Source organism: Uranotaenia lowii, chromosome 2 (assembly GCF_029784155.1).
Source record: "Uranotaenia lowii strain MFRU-FL chromosome 2, ASM2978415v1, whole genome shotgun sequence".
In the NCBI taxonomy this organism is placed as follows: Eukaryota; Metazoa; Arthropoda; class Insecta; order Diptera; family Culicidae; genus Uranotaenia; species Uranotaenia lowii.
Genome location: NC_073692.1, coordinates 47,243,425 through 47,262,348, shown reverse-complemented (window position 1 = coordinate 47,262,348; position 18,924 = coordinate 47,243,425). Strand labels below are relative to the sequence as shown.

Below are 18,924 nucleotides of genomic sequence, written 5' to 3'. Positions count from 1 at the left end.
ACAATTTTGACAATTTTGACATTTTTGACAATTTTGACAATTTTGACAATTTTGACAATTTTGACAATTTTGACAATTTGACAATTTTGACAATTTTGACAATTTTGACAATTTTGACAATTTTGACAATTTTGACAATTTTGACAATTTTGACAATTTTGACAATTTTGACAATTTTGACAATTTTGACAATTTTGACAATTTTGACAATTTTGACAATTTTGACAATTTTGACAATTTTGACAATTTTGACAATTTTGACAATTTTGACAATTTTGACAATTTTGACAATTTTGACAATTTTGACAATTTTGACTATTTTGACAATTTTGACAATTTTGACAATTTTGACAATTTTGACAATTTTGACAATTTTGACAATTTTGACAATTTTGACAATTTTAACAATTTTAACAATTTTGACAATTTTGACAATTTTGACAATTTTGACAATTTTGACAATTTTGACAATTTTGACAATTTTGACAATTTTGACAATTTTGACAATTTTGACAATTTTGACAATTTTGACAATTTTGACAATTTTGACAATTTTGACAATTTTGACAATTTTGACAATTTTGACAATTTTGACAATTTTGACAATTTGACAATTTTGACAATTTTGACAATTTTGACAATTTTGACAATTTTGACAATTTTGACAATTTTGACAATTTTGACAATTTTGACAATTTTGACAATTTTGACAATTTTGACAATTTTGACAATTTTGACAATTTTGACAATTTTGACAATTTTGACAATTTTGACAATTTTGACAATTTTGACAATTTTGACAATTTTGACAATTTTGACAATTTTGACAATTTTGACAATTTTGACAATTTTGACAATTTTGACAATTTTGACAATTTTGACAATTTTGACAATTTTGACAATTTTGACAATTTTGACAATTTTGACAATTTTGACAATCTTGACAATTTTGACAATTTTGACAATTTTGACAATTTTGACAATTTTGACAATTTTGAAAATTTTGACAATTTTGACAATTTTGACAATTTTGACAATTTTGACAATTTTGACAATTTTGACAATTTTGACAATTTTGACAATTTTGACAATTTTGACAATTTTGACAATTTTGACAATTTTGACAATTTTGACAATTTTGACAATTATGACAATTTTGACAATTTTGACAATTTTGACATTTTTGACAATTTTGACAATTTTGACAATTTTGACAATTTTGACAATTTGACAATTTTGACAATTTTGACAATTTTGACAATTTTGACAATTTTGACAATTTTGACAATTTTGACAATTTTGACAATTTTGACAATTTTGACAATTTTGACAATTTTGACAATTTTGACAATTTTGACAATTTTGACAATTTTGACAATTTTGACAATTTTGACAATTTTGACAATTTTGACAATTTTGACAATTTTGACAATTTTGACAATTTTGACAATTTTGACAATTTTGACAATTTTGACAATTTTGACTATTTTGACAATTTTGACAATTTTGACAATTTTGACAATTTTGACAATTTTGACAATTTTGACAATTTTGACAATTTTGACAATTTTGACAATTTTGACAATTTTGACAATCTTGACAATTTTGACAATTTTGACAATTTTGACAATTTTGACAATTTTGACAATTTTGAAAATTTTGACAATTTTGACAATTTTGACAATTTTGACAATTTTGACAATTTTGACAATTTTGACAATTATGACAATTTTGACAATTTTGACAATTTTGACATTTTTGACAATTTTGACAATTTTGACAATTTTGAAAATTTTGACAATTTTGACAATTTTGACAATTTTGACAATTTTGACAATTTTGACAATTTTGACAATTTTGACAATTTTGACAATTTTGACAATTTTGACAATTTTGACAATTATGACAATTTTGACAATTTTGACAATTTTGACATTTTTGACAATTTTGACAATTTTGACAATTTTGACAATTTTGACAATTTTGACAATTTGACAATTTTGACAATTTTGACAATTTTGACAATTTTGACAATTTTGACAATTTTGACAATTTTGACAATTTTGACAATTTTGACAATTTTGACAATTTTGACAATTTTGACAATTTTGACAATTTTGACAATTTTGACAATTTTGACAATTTTGACAATTTTGACAATTTTGACAATTTTGACAATTTTGACAATTTTGACAATTTTGACAATTTTGACAATTTTGACAATTTTGACAATTTTGACTATTTTGACAATTTTGACAATTTTGACAATTTTGACAATTTTGACAATTTTGACAATTTTGACAATTTTGACAATTTTGACAATTTTAACAATTTTAACAATTTTGACAATTTTGACAATTTTGACAATTTTGACAATTTTGACAATTTTGACAATTTTGACAATTTTGACAATTTTGACAATTTTGACAATTTTGACAATTTTGACAATTTTGACAATTTTGACAATTTTGACAATTTTGACAATTTTGACAATTTTGACAATTTTGACAATTTTGACAATTTTGACAATTTGACAATTTTGACAATTTTGACAATTTTGACAATTTTGACAATTTTGACAATTTTGACAATTTTGACAATTTTGACAATTTTGACAATTTTGACAATTTTGACAATTTTGACAATTTTGACAATTTTGACAATTTTGACAATTTTGACAATTTTGACAATTTTGACAATTTTGACAATTTTGACAATTTTGACAATTTTGACAATTTTGACAATTTTGACAATTTTGACAATTTTGACAATTTTGACAATTTTGACAATTTTGACAATTTTGACAATTTTGACAATTTTGACAATTTTGACAATTTTGACAATTTTGACAATTTTGACAATTTTGACAATCTTGACAATTTTGACAATTTTGACAATTTTGACAATTTTGACAATTTTGACAATTTTGAAAATTTTGACAATTTTGACAATTTTGACAATTTTGACAATTTTGACAATTTTGACAATTTTGACAATTTTGACAATTTTGACAATTTTGACAATTTTGACAATTTTGACAATTTTGACAATTTTGACAATTTTGACAATTTTGACAATTTTGACAATTATGACAATTTTGACAATTTTGACAATTTTGACATTTTTGACAATTTTGACAATTTTGACAATTTTGACAATTTTGACAATTTGACAATTTTGACAATTTTGACAATTTTGACAATTTTGACAATTTTGACAATTTTGACAATTTTGACAATTTTGACAATTTTGACAATTTTGACAATTTTGACAATTTTGACAATTTTGACAATTTTGACAATTTTGACAATTTTGACAATTTTGACAATTTTGACAATTTTGACAATTTTGACAATTTTGACAATTTTGACAATTTTGACAATTTTGACAATTTTGACAATTTTGACAATTTTGACAATTTTGACAATTTTGACAATTTTGACAATTTTGACAATTTTGACAATTTTGACAATTTTGACAATTTTGACAATTTTGACAATTTTGACAATTTTGACAATTTTGACAATTTTGACAATTTTGACAATTTTGACAATTTTGACATATTTGACAATTTTGACAATTTTGACTGTAAATGTTCAATTCCTCAACTAGCTCGAGGGGCTAGTGAGGTGGCCACAGAAAAGCACTTCGGAAGACTTGCGACGTTCACTGACTTAGACGGGCTCGGATACAAAAAAACTGTAACACGCGGGCTGCAGTAAAACGACCGTCTCGTGCGGTGGTTAAGAGCCAAGAGGCAGATTTATTCAATTCAACTTCAAATCTACCTAAGAGAGCCTTAATTGTGGAGACTCTCTCCTATCGCTTATTTACTAAACAATGCAATTGATAGTACAATACAAAAAGCTCATATTCAATGCTGCTATAAAACTACTACAGTATAACATCGATTTTCAAAACAGTACTTTTAGGGTGATTCAGCGTTAACATGCTGCCCCCATTGAAATAGAAAATTTCAATCACCTTTTTTATCTTCGGAATTCTCGTTGCCGTCTTCGAAGTCGTATTCAGGTTCTACCTCGTTGTCCTCGATTGGTAGCAGGCACAGTTTGGCTATCGGACGTCGGAATACCTTGGTGCCTTTGGACCCATCAGCAACACGCACATCTGCGACGCGCACCAAACCATCGGGACCAGGAATAGCCGTTTCAATTCTGCCGAGGCGCCACGCTGTTGTCGGCACGTTGTCTTCTCGAATGATGACCAGCTGACCAGCTTTCACGGGGTACCGCACATGCCACTTGTTGCGGTTCTGTAGCGTCGTGATGTAATCATGAGACCAACGATCCCAGAAATGTTGGACCATTTTCGAATAACGTTGCCAGCGGGATAGTGTTGATTCCTTGCGTTCGACCAGTCTCGGTTCTGCGATGTCTGTCAGAGGGCGGCCGACCAAGAAATGACCAGGAGTCAGAGGTCGCAAATCTCGTGGGTCCTCGGACAGCGGAGTGATAGGCCGCGAGTTGAGCAGCGCTTCGATGCGGGCCAACACTGTCGTGTATTCTTCGAAGTTCATATTCGCTGTTCCAGTGATGCGCTTAAGGTGGTACTTGGCAGAGCGCACACCGGCCTCCCACAACCCGCCAAAGTGTGGGGCATTTGGTGGGATCATGTTCCATTCGATGGCTGACTTGGAGCAAAAGTCGTTCAATTTATTTTTCAGGAGCTGGGACTGAAACAGGTCGTACATCTCTCGTAACTTTGAGCGGCTGCCCACAAAGTTGAGACCGTTGTCGGAGAACAATCTGGCACACTTGCTCCGACGGGACACAAATCGGTGTAGTGCGGCGATGAAGGAATCCGCTGTCAAATCGCCCACTAGCTCTAGATGGATCGCACGTGTAGCAAAGCATACAAAGACGGCCACATATGCTTTGTACGAAACAGTCCCACGCTTGTTATGCTGTCGCAGGTAGATCGGTCCGGCAAAATCTACCCCAGTGTTGTAGAATGCATGCACACCTTCCAATCGCGCAAAGGGTAGGTCACCCATTTTCTGCTGCATTCCTACCGGTTTTGCTTTCATGCAAGTGACACACCGGCGAATAACCCTTCGCACCGTACTGCGGCCATGCAGAATCCAAAATTGATGGCGTAATCCGCAAAGTAGAAGCTGTTGAGCAGCATGCAACATCTCAAAGTGATACGCACGAATCACGGCGTGAGCGAAACAGTGCGTGGCTGGCAGAATAATAGGATGCTTCTGACTTTCGGGCAGTTGTGCGTGACGAATCCGACCCCCCACTCGCAGAACATATTCTGATCGATCTAAAAACACAGATAAGCTGATTAGTTTACTTTTACTGTGAATTACCTTTCCGGCGTCGAGGCAGCTGAATTCCTTGGGGAATGTCTCTTGTTGCGCAATACTGGCCAATGCAACCGTCGCTCGTTGTAGCTCTGGAATACGTAGAACGCCGTACCGATGCTGTCTGTCTTTCTTGGGTCGTATGTGGTCGATGTATCGTAGAACTAATCCCATTATTCGTTGCATTTTTCTAAAGTTGTTCTCCGTCGCAAACAGGTAAAACATGGCAGGAGGGTCAGTAACTGTGAGGCTAATGGTTGGGTTTTTCGTTTCCGGAAGTTGCTCGGTCGGGATGTGCTGGAATCTTTGAGGCCAATCTTCTTCGTCGTGGTACAGAAAGTTCGGGCCTGACCACCAGATTTCGCAATCTCGTATCTCGGAAGGTAACAATCCTCGAGATATAATATCTGCTGGATTGTCATGCGTCCCCACGTATCTCCACTCAATGCCTTTAGCCAACTCTTGTATCTCGATGACTCGGTTGCTTACGTAGGTTTTTAGTCGGCTAGGGTCGGTCTTGATCCAGGAAAGTGCTGTGGTGGAATCGGACCAGAGAATGATTCTGGAAAATGAAATCTTAAGGTTGTGCGTTATATTTGAAATCAATCGTGCAAGTACAAGCGCACCGCTTAGCTCTAAGCGCGGTATCGTGAGTTTAGCGTTCTTTAAGGGTGCGATTCGAGATTTTGAGGTAAGGAGGGAAATTTTACAGTTGGTCATATCACAAGATCTAACATAGACGCAAGCTCCATATCCCAGACTGGAGGCGTCACAAAATCCATGCAATTCAACGGATTGCGCATTCGAATGGGGAAAAACACAACGAGGAACAACTATTTCACCCATCTCTTTCAACTGGTTGCGGAAAACCTCCCAGATTTCGGCGTCGTTTTGTGCCAATATTTCATCCCAGTCTACGTTCAGTTGCCAGATTTTCTGCATTCGTACTTTCGCAGCGAAAATCAACGGACCCAGCAGTCCCAGTGGGTCGTAAAGCTTGGCGATGTCAGAATATATGGTTCTTTTTGTCGTCTGTCCCAGGTGGAATTCAATTTCGTGCAATCTGGTCAAAAATACGTCCTTTCTGGGTTGCCAGGTTAAACCCAAAGTTCTTGTGGTTTTCTCATCTTCGAAAAACGCTCTTTCGTGCTCGGTACTATCAATTTGCCTCAATAATTCGGGATGATTCGACGCCCACTTGTGGAGACTAAACCCACCGGCCTGGGTCATTTGCACGAATTGAGTCTGCAGATTCAGGGCATCTTCTAACGTGTCCGCTCCACTCAAGATGTCATCCATGTAGACATCTTCGGTTCCCGCCTTCGACGCTAAGGGGAAACGCTCCTTCTCCTCCATGCAAAGCTGTTCAAGCGTTCTTGTAGCCAGAAAAGGCGCACAGGCTGTCCCATACGTTACTGTCGTCAAGTGGAACACCTCTAAAGATTCGTTCGGCTGGCGACGCCAAAATATCTGTTGGTTCTTCTGATCTTCTGCTCGGATTCTAATTTGCCTGAACATCTGCGTAATATCTGCCGTAAATACAATCTTGGGCACACGAAATCGTAGCACGATTTCGGCGAGCTTGGGCTGAATGGTAGGGCCAACGTAAAGGTGATCATTCAGGGAACCTCCCCTCGAAGCTGCTGCAGACGCATCAAAAACGACACGCGTCTTCGTCGTGGTGCTTGCCAAGTTAAGCACCGCATGGTGTGGCAGAAAATATCCTTCTGAGCAATTGGTGTCACACCTAATCATATGGCCCTGGGTTTCATAATCATGCATGAATTCTCGGTACTGGTCGTAAAGATCTTGGTCGTGAATCAGTCGTTTTTCTGTCTGTAGAAATCTACGCAAAGCTATCGTTTGACTGTCACCTAATTCCTTTATACTGGGTCTCAATGGCAGACCTACTTCATAGCGACCATTTTCCAATCGGCAGCAAGTATCGGAAAAACTTTGCTCTGCGGCTCTTTCGTCGTGAGTCAACATTCGAGGCTCATGAATGGACTCGGCTTCCCAAAATCTGCTAATTTGCTCGCTCAACGCCTCATTCGTAACGATCTTACAGACATTAGAGATCGTTCGATCAACTTCTGGTCTTTCAATAGCACCACCTACTACCCAACCAAAGACGGTTTCTTCGCACCAACAAGGAGGATTTTCAATTATGGTATGGGTTTGCCCAGTAAACATTTCATGGAACACTTGTATTCCAAGAAGCATATCAATTCTTCGTGATTGACTAAACCACGGATCTGCGAGTACTATCTCTGACGGAATTTGCCCAGGATCAATATTGAACGAATTGATTGGCAAGTTTCCTGTAATTTTGCTCATGACCAAACACTCTGTGCTGTAGGTGAAGTCTGACTTGTAGGTGGAATGGATCTTTACTCTGACCTGACTTGAAATCATCTTAGGTGCACCGGAAATACCTTCAACGGACATGTTCACCTTCGTCTTTCGCAAGCGCAACGCGTTTACCACACGCGTGGATATTAAATTATGCATCGACCCACTGTCGAGCAAAACACGACAACTGATCAAATTTCCAAACTCGTCTTCTATCATGCAAACTGCGGTATAGAGAATGTACTGTTTTGGCTGCGAATTAGTACATGCAACGGAAGCTACTAGCGCATTTGAGGAAGTTGTAGGCATCTCAGGGGTCCTACGCGGGGTAGGTGTTGGTTGAGTTGGCTGGTTAGCATTGTTTTCATGCAACGTAGTGTGGTGACGGCCTCCACATTTCTTGCAGGAGCTCCCCTTGCAGTCTCTAACATGGTGTCGGTTACTAAAACAGTTCATGCACAATCCAAGACTGCGCACCTTCGAGATACGATCGCGTAATTGTAGCTTCAGATAGTCTTCGCAGTTGCTCAAATAATGATTCCCCTTACATGCAAAACAAACAGGGTTACCATATGACCTGCCGGTATTGATTGCTAAAACCTTAGATGAGTGTGACCCACTTCGCTCATTGTGCCCGAATCTTCCTCGAAAGCTTGAGCTTTGAACCTCTTGTTTATCCTGGTCTATGCTCTCTAGGCATCTACATCTAGACTGTAGGTACTCGAGAAGTTTCTCCCAAGATGGCAAGGAATGATCAGTAAACTGAAGCTCGAAATCCTTTCTGGTGCGGGTGTCCAATCGCGCGCATACCAGAAAAACCAAGAACTGTTCAGATAAAGGTTCTAATTTTAGCTCAAGATTAGCCAAAGCTCTAATATTACGAGTAACGTCACTCAGCAAAGTTCGTAATGCGGATCCAGACTCGCGAACTAAAGGTTTCAAATGAAACAGCTGAGCAATATGCCTATCTACCAACAATCGCTTATTTTCAAACTCTGAACATAATGCCTTCCAGAGTGATGAAAAATTGTCTTCGGAGGACTGGACATGACGGGCTGAACCATCTTGGATGGCAGCCTTCAGGTAAAATAGCTTCTCACTTTCTGACAAACTCTCACGACGCTTAATCAACGAATTGAATTGGGATTTAAATGTCAGCCATTCTTCCAATTGGCCATTGAATCGGGGAAGAGGAATATCTGGCAATTTTGTATGGGGGTGTTGTGTTGAATTGACCGCTGCTGGGGCACTTATCGGCTTGGGAGGATCGATTTCTCGGATAATCTTTCGAACTCGGTGACGGATGTCATCAAACAAATCTTCTATCTTCTCAATCGTCATCTGCAGGGACCCAACCTCATCCTCCTTAATTACCCCATATAATTTTACCTCAGTTTCATGCAATAAAGAACGCATCTGGTCAATCGACTCAAGCTTGTCTTCGAGAAGTGAACTTTCTTGCTTCTCGGTATCAAAAGAACGCACAAATAAAAGCAATTTTTCCGCTCGTGACTCAATGGAGTCTATCATACGGTAATAAGACATCACCTGGATCTTCTTTTCAGCCGCCATTGCGACAAGGAAAAATGCTCAAAACTTGTAATTTAACAAAATACTTCCGGAAACAACGCACCCACTTGCACGATCTTACCTGACTTCCAACCAACGATTCCACCGTTTTATGACCGACCCTGAAAACATCAAATCATGCTGGCATATCATACATACATATCCAGCAATCCAGCCTCGTGGGGGATCAAACTGGCATCAAAAATGGCGAATTCTCTCGAGCTCTTTCGACCTGCACAGTACGTCATCCACTCTACTGCACCATGCAAACCGCTTTCGTTCTTTTGTAGCACTTTTTCTTCTGCTCCGAACAACTCGATCGTTCATGCACTTGTGATCGAAGTCAATGTTCCAATATCACTTATCTCTACCGATCGCTCAAGGTTCATGAACATGGATCGGGTTTTTATTTTTTTGCACTTATAGTTCCATTTTTCAGCTTAGATTTTTTTTCGGATCACATTGATCGCACAAATTGTTCGCAATTTCCAAGGAACAAGCCACAATTGTTCCGCAGACACAATGTTCCATTGTTCAGAACACGTTGTTCACAAGTCCACCATTTTGTGATCGGACAATCGTTCCGATGCTCTTTCGCGGTTGAACGTCCAAGTTCCGCGTTTTCTGAGGTCACTTCACTAGCACAAAACTGTACTTCCGGACAACTAGATCGCATCCGGCTCGAAGGACCACTATGTAAATGTTCAATTCCTCAACTAGCTCGAGGGGCTAGTGAGGTGGCCACAGAAAAGCACTTCGGAAGACTTGCGACGTTCACTGACTTAGACGGGCTCGGATACAAAAAAAACTGTAACACGCGGGCTGCAGTAAAACGACCGTCTCGTGCGGTGGTTAAGAGCCAAGAGGCAGATTTATTCAATTCAACTTCAAATCTACCTAAGAGAGCCTTAATTGTGGAGACTCTCTCCTATCGCTTATTTACTAAACAATGCAATTGATAGTACAATACAAAAAGCTCATATTCAATGCTGCTATAAAACTACTACAGTATAACATCGATTTTCAAAACAGTACTTTTAGGGTGATTCAGCGTTAACATTGACAATTTTGACAATTTTGACAATTTTGACAATTTTGACAATTTTGACAATTTTGACAATTTTGACAATTTTAACAATTTTGACAATTTTGACAATTTTGACAATTTTGACAATTTTGACAATTTTGACAATTTTGACAATTTCGACATTTTGACAATTTTGACAATTTTGACAATTTTGACAATTTTGACAATTTTGACAATTTTGACAATTTTGACAATTTTGACAATTTTGACAATTTTGACAATTTTGACAATTTTGACAATTTTGACAATTTTGACAATTTTGACAATTTTGACAATTTTGACAATTTTGACAATTTTGACAATTTTGACAATTTTGACAATTTTGACAATTTTGACAATTTTGACAATTTTGACAATTTTGACAATTTTGACAATTTTGACAATTTTGACAATTTTGACAATTTTGACAATTTTGACAATTTTGACAATTTTGACAATTTTGACAATTTTGACAATTTTGACAATTTGGACAATTTTGACAATTTTGACAATTTTGACAATTTTGACAATTTTGACAATTTTGACAATTTTGACAATTTTGACAATTTTGACAATTTTGACAATTTTGACAATTTTGACAATTTTGACAATTTTGACAATTTTGACAATTTTGACAATTTTGACAATTTTGACAATTTTGACAATTTTGACAATTTTGACAATTTTGACAATTTTGACAATTTTGACAATTTTGACAATTTTGACAATTTTGACAATTTTGACAATTTTGACAATTTTGACAATTTTGACAATTTTGACAATTTTGACAATTTTGACAATTTTGACAATTTTGACAATTTTGACAATTTTGACAATTTTGACAATTTTGACAATTTTGACAATTTTGACAATTTTGACAATTTTGACAATTTTGACAATTTTGACAATTTTGACAATTTTGACAATTTTGACAATTTTGACAATTTTGACAATTTTGACAATTTTGACAATTTTGACAATTTTGACAATTTTGACAATTTTGACAATTTTGACAATTTTGACAATTTTGACAATTTTGACAATTTTGACAATTTTGACAATTTTGACAATTTTGACAATTTTGACAATTTTGACAATTTTGACAATTTTGACAATTTTGACAATTTTGACAATTTTGACAATTTTGACAATTTTGACAATTTTGACAATTTTGACAATTTTGACAATTTTGACAATTTTGACAATTTTGACAATTTTGACAATTTTGACAATTTTGACAATTTTGACAATTTTGACAATTTTGACAATTTTGACAATTTTGACAATTTTGACAATTTTGACAATTTTGACAATTTTGACAATTTTGACAATTTTGACAATTTTGACAATTTTGACAATTTTGACAATTTTGACAATTTTGACAATTTTGACAATTTTGACAATTTTGACAATTTTGACAATTTTGACAATTTTGACAATTTTGACAATTTTGACAATTTTGACAATTTTGACAATTTTGACAATTTTGACAATTTTGACAATTTTGACAATTTTGACAATTTTGTCAATTTTGACAATTTTGACAATTTTGACAATTTTGACAATTTTGACAATTTTGAAAATTTTGACAATTTTGACAATTTTGACAATTTTGACAATTTTGACAATTTTGACAATTTTGACAATTTTGACAATTTTGACAATTTTGACAATTTTGACAATTTTGACAATTTTGACAATTTTGACAATTTTGACAATTTTGACAATTTTGACAATTTTGACAATTTTGACAATTTTGACAATTTTGACAATTTTGACAATTTTGACAATGTTGACATTTTTGACAATTTTGACAATTTTGACAATTTTGACAGTTCTGACAATTTTGACAGTTTTGACAATTTTGACAATTTTGGCATTTTTGACAATTTTGACAGTTTTGACAATTTTGAAAATTTTGACAATTTTGACAATTTTGACAATTTTTTTACTTATTTGTTTTATCATACAGAGAATTTTTAAATTGAGAAATTGAAAAGAAAAGTTGCAAAGGGTATTGAAACCGATGTAAACTTTCTCCTTCAGCATCCAGACACCAAATTCCTACACCAAAAAGCGATGAGGGCAGAAACTCATACATATATCCAGGGATAAAACCGGCATCCAGACAAAATCCAAAGATTTATGAAATAAATTATGCACGGCTAAAATGTTTTAAAGCCTTGTACCTTTTCGACACTGACTGAGTTCTCTCAGCAGTTTTCCGGTGCTTGAGCTGCGAAAAAGTTGTGCATGTTCGTTCGCATCAAAACATTTGCAAAAAGGAGCCAACCCGAAAAGAAACACAAAAATTGCGGTGGGGAGGGAAAGAAATGAAATGCAGAAAACCATTTCACATACATCTGAATTTCAGGGCAGCAGCAGCGCACTAGGCAAATAAGTAGGGGTAGGTATCAACTTACATTTTTGAGCTCCAGTTCGGTGTAGCACTTTCGAAGTAGAACACTTGGAGTCGAAAGTTGGAATGGATGGAAAGATTTCGTTCCAGCTTTTCCCATTGCCAGGAATCTTCGGTAAACATTTCCACATTCGTAAAGTTGAAAATTTGCGAGCTTTTCGAAGGAAAATATCTAACAAACCGGAGGGCAACATGTTGTACTTTCCCGATTTTATGTTTGCAACGTTCTTTGATTCTGGAAATATGAATTTGAAATGTCTGGGACAGTAAGTCACCTTTTCAACAAAGTGATAAATTTTATCTGATAAATTTGTCTTCATCCAAACTACTAGAATGAGAATGACTGTTGCTGTAAAAGCTTTGTAACAAAATTTGGTGGTGAATAATTTCAAATATCATGAAAATATTCAAAAATAAATCAATTCAACATTCCATTGAGCTCTAGTTTTCATTCACATAATTGTCCTTGGCCGGAGTTGCTGTTTGAGGCACGATATCGAAACCTATTCAGGTAGGTACATGTAAATTCAAAAAAAAAAATAGGCGATCAAGCCAATCTGGTACGTTATGTCAATGTTCCGGAATCGACCGAATCGTCTGCCGGCCAAAACGGTCCCCAAAATGGACACCATTTTTTATAGCTCAACAAAAAAAATCTATTCACCGAAATATCAACCGTCATATGGTCCATTTGAAAGCGAAAAAGCGGGAGAGCTTTTGGCAAAATTGTTTTTTTTTAAACCTTGTTGCTACAAAATTCCAGCTTTCGCCCCCTCCCCTCATATCGGTATATTGATTAAAAGGCAACGCATTTTGTTTTGCTGGTGGAAAGCTGGAAAAATGCCTTTCCGATTGTAGTCGCACTATTTTTCCTATCATTTTTTTTCTCTGTTGTCTCCATTCTATTTCGATTGACAACTAAATGGAGAAAAAAGAAAGCCAAGCCAAAGCAGCAATGTATGCACTCTGGACACACGTTGCAGTCGAGTCGGGAATTTAAAATAACTACCGAAAACCCAAAATGAAAAGCCGATTTCTGGAAGCGTAACATAAAATATCAATTTCCAAAACCCGTGCACTGGTCTCAGTTGGGACATTTTTTTAAGGGCGCTTTTTTTTGTTTTACGACGTTCATTTTAGTTGGCGAGCCTCTGAATGGTTGCATTGAGCAATATTGTTCTACGAAATGATGCTGCTGGCTATGGTGGATCAGCGATGTTGCGATTCAGACAGTTTTTGAAGCTCGCAATATGTATTGGTATGACCATCGATGGTCGTTATGCAGCAAAAATTTTAATTAACGTTCATTCCGAGGACTCTTTTTACGAATTTCCTCACTTATTTTCTGGTAAAATGAGGCTTATATCTTATCATTTCAATGAAATTTCATATCAAAGCAATGCTGCCAATGCTAGTGGTACTTTTGGAATTAAGTTGCTCACGGAGTTCACGTAGAGACTTCTAGGATCGTATGCATGTGAAAAAATATCAGAAGAAAAAGCAGGAGAAGACAAAGACAGAGTGACAACCAAATAGGTCATGTCGAATTTTGAAAAACCGACCATTTATATTTTGTGAATTGGCCCATAAAATTGACTTGTGATAAACTTCAACTCAATTCGACTTGATTTAGGGGGACCTCAGAAGGCTCGAAGTCTGGGTTTTTGGCCTTAAAAAATCACCAAAAGGGGGGCCAAAGGAAATTGGAATAGTCGAAATTTTTAAATGTTGATGCCAAATGACCCAGAAATGCATAAATTGTCGAAATCTGGAGTAATCTCGAGAACAAAAAATTTCCAGAAATTCCATTTTTAACGAAAACATCAGATCATGCCTTTCTAAGCCATTTGGCATCAAAATTAAAATTTCTGTTTTTTAGATTTGGTCTATGCTCCCTCTGAAGATTATTTTCTTAAATTCTCAAGTCGGTTTTTGACCTTAAATTTTGTTTTCGACGTTTTATGTATTTTTAATTCATTTGGCATCAAATTTAAAAATTTTGATTTTTCCGATTTCCAATGGTCTCTTCTTTGGTGATTTTTGAGGGTTAAAAAATCAAAACTTTGAACGCTTTTAGGCATCCCTTATCAAGTCCGATAGAGCAGATTTTTTGGACAGGTCAGTTTTTTGGGCCAATTTATAAAGTGTGTTTGGTCGGATTTCAAAAATCGAAATTTTTCTCATACAACCATTTCCACCCTAAGTATAGCAAAATTTAAATTGACAGTGTTGTAAGAAATTTTTCAATGGAAAAAAGCTATTCTGTTGAGGACATTATATTTTTTTCTTTCAATTAAAATCGTTTTGAAGTCTTGAGCAAAGTTGTCATCAGAAGCATTTCCCAGTTCGATGTAGGTACACGCAAAATAATTTTTAAATTAATTTTACTATATTTTTTCCGTAAACTAAGCTTTTGACATCAACTCAACGTGGTTCCTGAAGTAGCTACTTTGCTTTTCACGTTAAGTTTATGTCAATTCATTTTCCGTTTTTCCTCAACCGTGTGATTGTAAATTCTTATTAGAAACATATTTTTTTTTATCAGTTAGCTGACTTTTTTACTTGAAGGGAAATCTCTGAAGACTATCTGTTTTGCGGTCAGTCGGTTAACCTGTAGGACATTTTTGCATTCCGGCTTCAGTTCGAGGAGATAAACAAATGAGTTCTGTACTAGTCCTTAACATGGTAAATTATTCATCATTTAGTTTTGTTTTTTTTTCATATTATTCTTTTTATTCCACTGTATTTCCCGACTCTTCGCTGGCAAAAGCTCTAGGAATTCAGGCTTTCTACAGCAATATGAGGTAAAGGTAGTGTGCTGTGATCTCCGTGATCCACCATCTTTGGGATTTAACCAATAAATATAAACGAAAGGTTTTTCGGATAAAATTTTGATAGCGTTGCTTAGAGTATGGTGGGGTAAAAGTACGACCTTAATGCTATTCTATTTTTAAAAATTTTGTCGGTTGATTTTCCAAAAAACCAAGAACAGTATTTGATTCCTCCTTAGACTTTTATCTCTTTTCTAAAAAATTACGAAGGAAATCGATCGACGCATTTGCTAGCAGTAGTGAAAATGCCTAACTGCTATCCAAACGTACTCTAACCCCACCTCTGGGGCAAAAGTTCGAATCATGTGGGGTAAAAGTATGACCTTTAAAAATTCACAATTCTGGATGAAGTCAAGAGGAAAATTATTTTATATCAATCAGTGCTTACAGCAGGAGCTTCTGTGTTCGCTTCTGATACAAATCTTATACATGGGTGAATAAACTGCGCGAATTTGAAGTTCTCAACTAACTGTCTATATTTAGCAGGTTTACAAAATCCAGTTTTCATCGTATTTGAACAATTTTTTGCGCGAGCGAGCCTTGTAGACACAAAATTATGTCTTGATGTTTCCAGTGCACTTGAAATAGAAGATAACATTTTCCGTTCAGATTAATTTCAGTAGACCCTTCGTACTTTTGCCCCATTTGCAGTTCGTACTTTTGCCCTTTTAAAGGTTTCTTGTGATTCACAGTTTATTGTGCAGAACAGAGACATATTAATCAAATTCTTTCTTCGGATTTGATAGTGGTTGAAAACAACTAAACAAACACATTAAAACTTTCATTGAAAGCCAGACTTTTGATTGCTTAAACATATTTGCCGTTATTTTCAATATTACACCATTTAAGCAAAAAAGCTAATTTACCTCATTTTTCGGAGCATTTTCAATTCCTACGAAAAAAAAACTATGGCTGGATGTAGGCAGTCAAAATCACTATCATCCACGCCAGAGTTTTGAATTTTACTGTTCCTGGTTTTTTGATAATCCCAAAACGTAGGGTAAATGATCTTGAGCGGAACTAGTCAAAATCTGATCTTGAGCGGAACCATTTACTTTTTCTAAGTTCTAGGCAATGATTGTTTATGAATCTTACCAAATTGTTGAAAAAACACTTTTTCAAGATCTTTTCATACAAGCATTGACATTTATGCTAAAATTTATTTACTGAAATAATGTTATTAGAAGATTTAAAAACATATGCATTTCTGCTGCAATTTTCATTAATCTACGCTGACTTTGAACGTCAATTTATGTCACCCTTGACCGTTGTAAATTAATTCTCAATGATTAAAATGATAGAAAAATTCATAAAAAAACATTATTCGGGTTTTTGTAACAAGTTTTCCTTCAGAATATCAATTAATAGCGTAGTTTTTTAAAGTAAAATATGATCTTGAGTGGAACCATCTTTGATCTTGAGCGGAACTACTAGCTTCCGAAATAAACCGCTAGGTGCGCTGCCTTATGCCTAATGTCTCACACGCTGTTTTTACCCCTGAATGTATGCAGCACATTTTTACATTTCTTATTCTATCAGCTTTAGGGAAAGAAAAAATGTAAAATTAAGTTCGAATAGAACAAAAACTAATTAATTGGTGTCACAGAGTACCAAACTAGGCACACAAAAAGTTTAATTTTTTGGGGTTCAAGAAATGTTTTTTGAATCTTTCTTTCAGAGGAACGACGAGAAGGAGGAGAAAGGCTTTCATGCATATTTTTTAGCATAATTCGAGAACTAATGAAGCCAATAAAGTTAAGTCATTATTTCAGAATAACAATCAATCTTCATTGCCATTGCTATTCGTATTTTATGAAGTAGCTTTCTTTTAAAGAGATTGTTTTAGATGTTCACATTCCAATTGAAAACGATATACTATCTAATAAACAAAAATTCAAATTGTTTTTTACACACATCCTTTTAGTTTTACAAAGTGTAGCAAAGCACACCGGTTTAGCTATTTTGTAATACTTCACGATTCAATTGGTGGCCTGGTATTGAAAACCTATCCGATTTCCTTGTGTTTGACTTTATACTTGAGCTCGAACTGGAAATTGATTTGGGAAATAATTGTTTTATCAATTGAGATAAATAATTAATGTTTCAATAAATTTTTAATATAAATAAATATTGACGTGATTCATAAGAAACTGGAATTTATTATGAACTTTATTCTATGAATAAGTTGCTTACAGCAAGGTTGCCGAAATCACAGTAAAATCTGTTATTTCACAAAATTTTGAGGAATCTTTTATCACAGAATCTGTGTCACAGAACACGAGATTTTTAAAATATTTACAGATTTCACAGAATTTTTTAATTTAGAATGGATTTCCATAATTATAATTTATTTTTGGTCAATATAAAATTAAGTTTTCTTACTTTGAATTAGAAAAGTATGAAAAGATTTTCAAAGTAAACTGATTTTTCCCAACTAAAATATAAAAGCAAAAGTCTGAAAAGATTTTCAACGTAAACTGATTTTTCCCAACTAAAATATAAAAATGACGCAATTTATCATGAATTTCCAATAAAATAAAAGGAATTGAGGGAACAAGGATTAAAAAAAAAAGTTTTTTCTCAAAAACATTGATTTAGAGCAATGTACAGTTTTATGCCAATTCTGTAGTTTAAGGCATCTTCTTATGTATTACTTACTTTATCGTTATCTTCAAAAGTTGTTCGGGGCAGTATGATCCTAAACACGCACATTCAAAAAATCAGTCAAATATACAAAAGAATTTGATTTTTGAGATTAAAAAAAACTAAAATTTGAGTTTAGAGAATCGATTCTTTCAAAATAGGATACAGTGCATCAAAGGGAAAGTTGGACTTTTTTTAAGCAAGAAATAAATTTGAACGAATATTTTGAGAACAGCTTTGGAACGCTAAGTTTCTTTTTTTCACGTAAAAACATTAATTTTTGAACTTTAAAATCTTCAAAGATGAAATTTAATTGAAGTTTTCACAGTTACATAAGTATTAGGAATAAGAACTATTAAAGATGTTGACAGAAGAAAATGGTTCCGCTCAAGATCATATTTTAGTTCCGCTCAAGATCAGCGTGGTTCCGCTCAAGATCAGAATTCTTACTTCAGTAAAACAGCTCTAGAGTTATTAGGATTTACTTTAAAATATTCTAAAAATCATCATTAGAAAGCAGAAACTAAGATCTATCCGCTGAACTGAAAAAAATTTTGTTCGGATATAACCCAGAGCCATACCGCTTGATCAACTGTTCCGAGTTGCGTCGAATTGAGCCAATTGGTTACGCTCAAGATCATTTACCCTACTTTTACCCGACTCGTACTTTTACTCCACCTTACTCTAAGCTTGTTTCTCAACTTCCAATCGATTT

The 18,924-nt window shown here is 34.7% G+C and overlaps 1 protein-coding gene across 1 annotated transcript; it reads right to left on the bottom strand.

Moving 5' to 3' along the window:
- Positions 1 to 3,976: 3,976 nt before the first annotated feature.
- On the bottom strand, positions 3,977 to 9,253 carry LOC129741351 (uncharacterized). Its single transcript, XM_055733076.1, has one exon. The coding sequence runs from the start codon at positions 9,251 to 9,253 to the stop codon at positions 3,977 to 3,979; it is 5,277 nt and encodes a 1,758-aa protein (XP_055589051.1).
- Between the last annotated feature and the right edge of the window lie 9,671 nt (positions 9,254 to 18,924).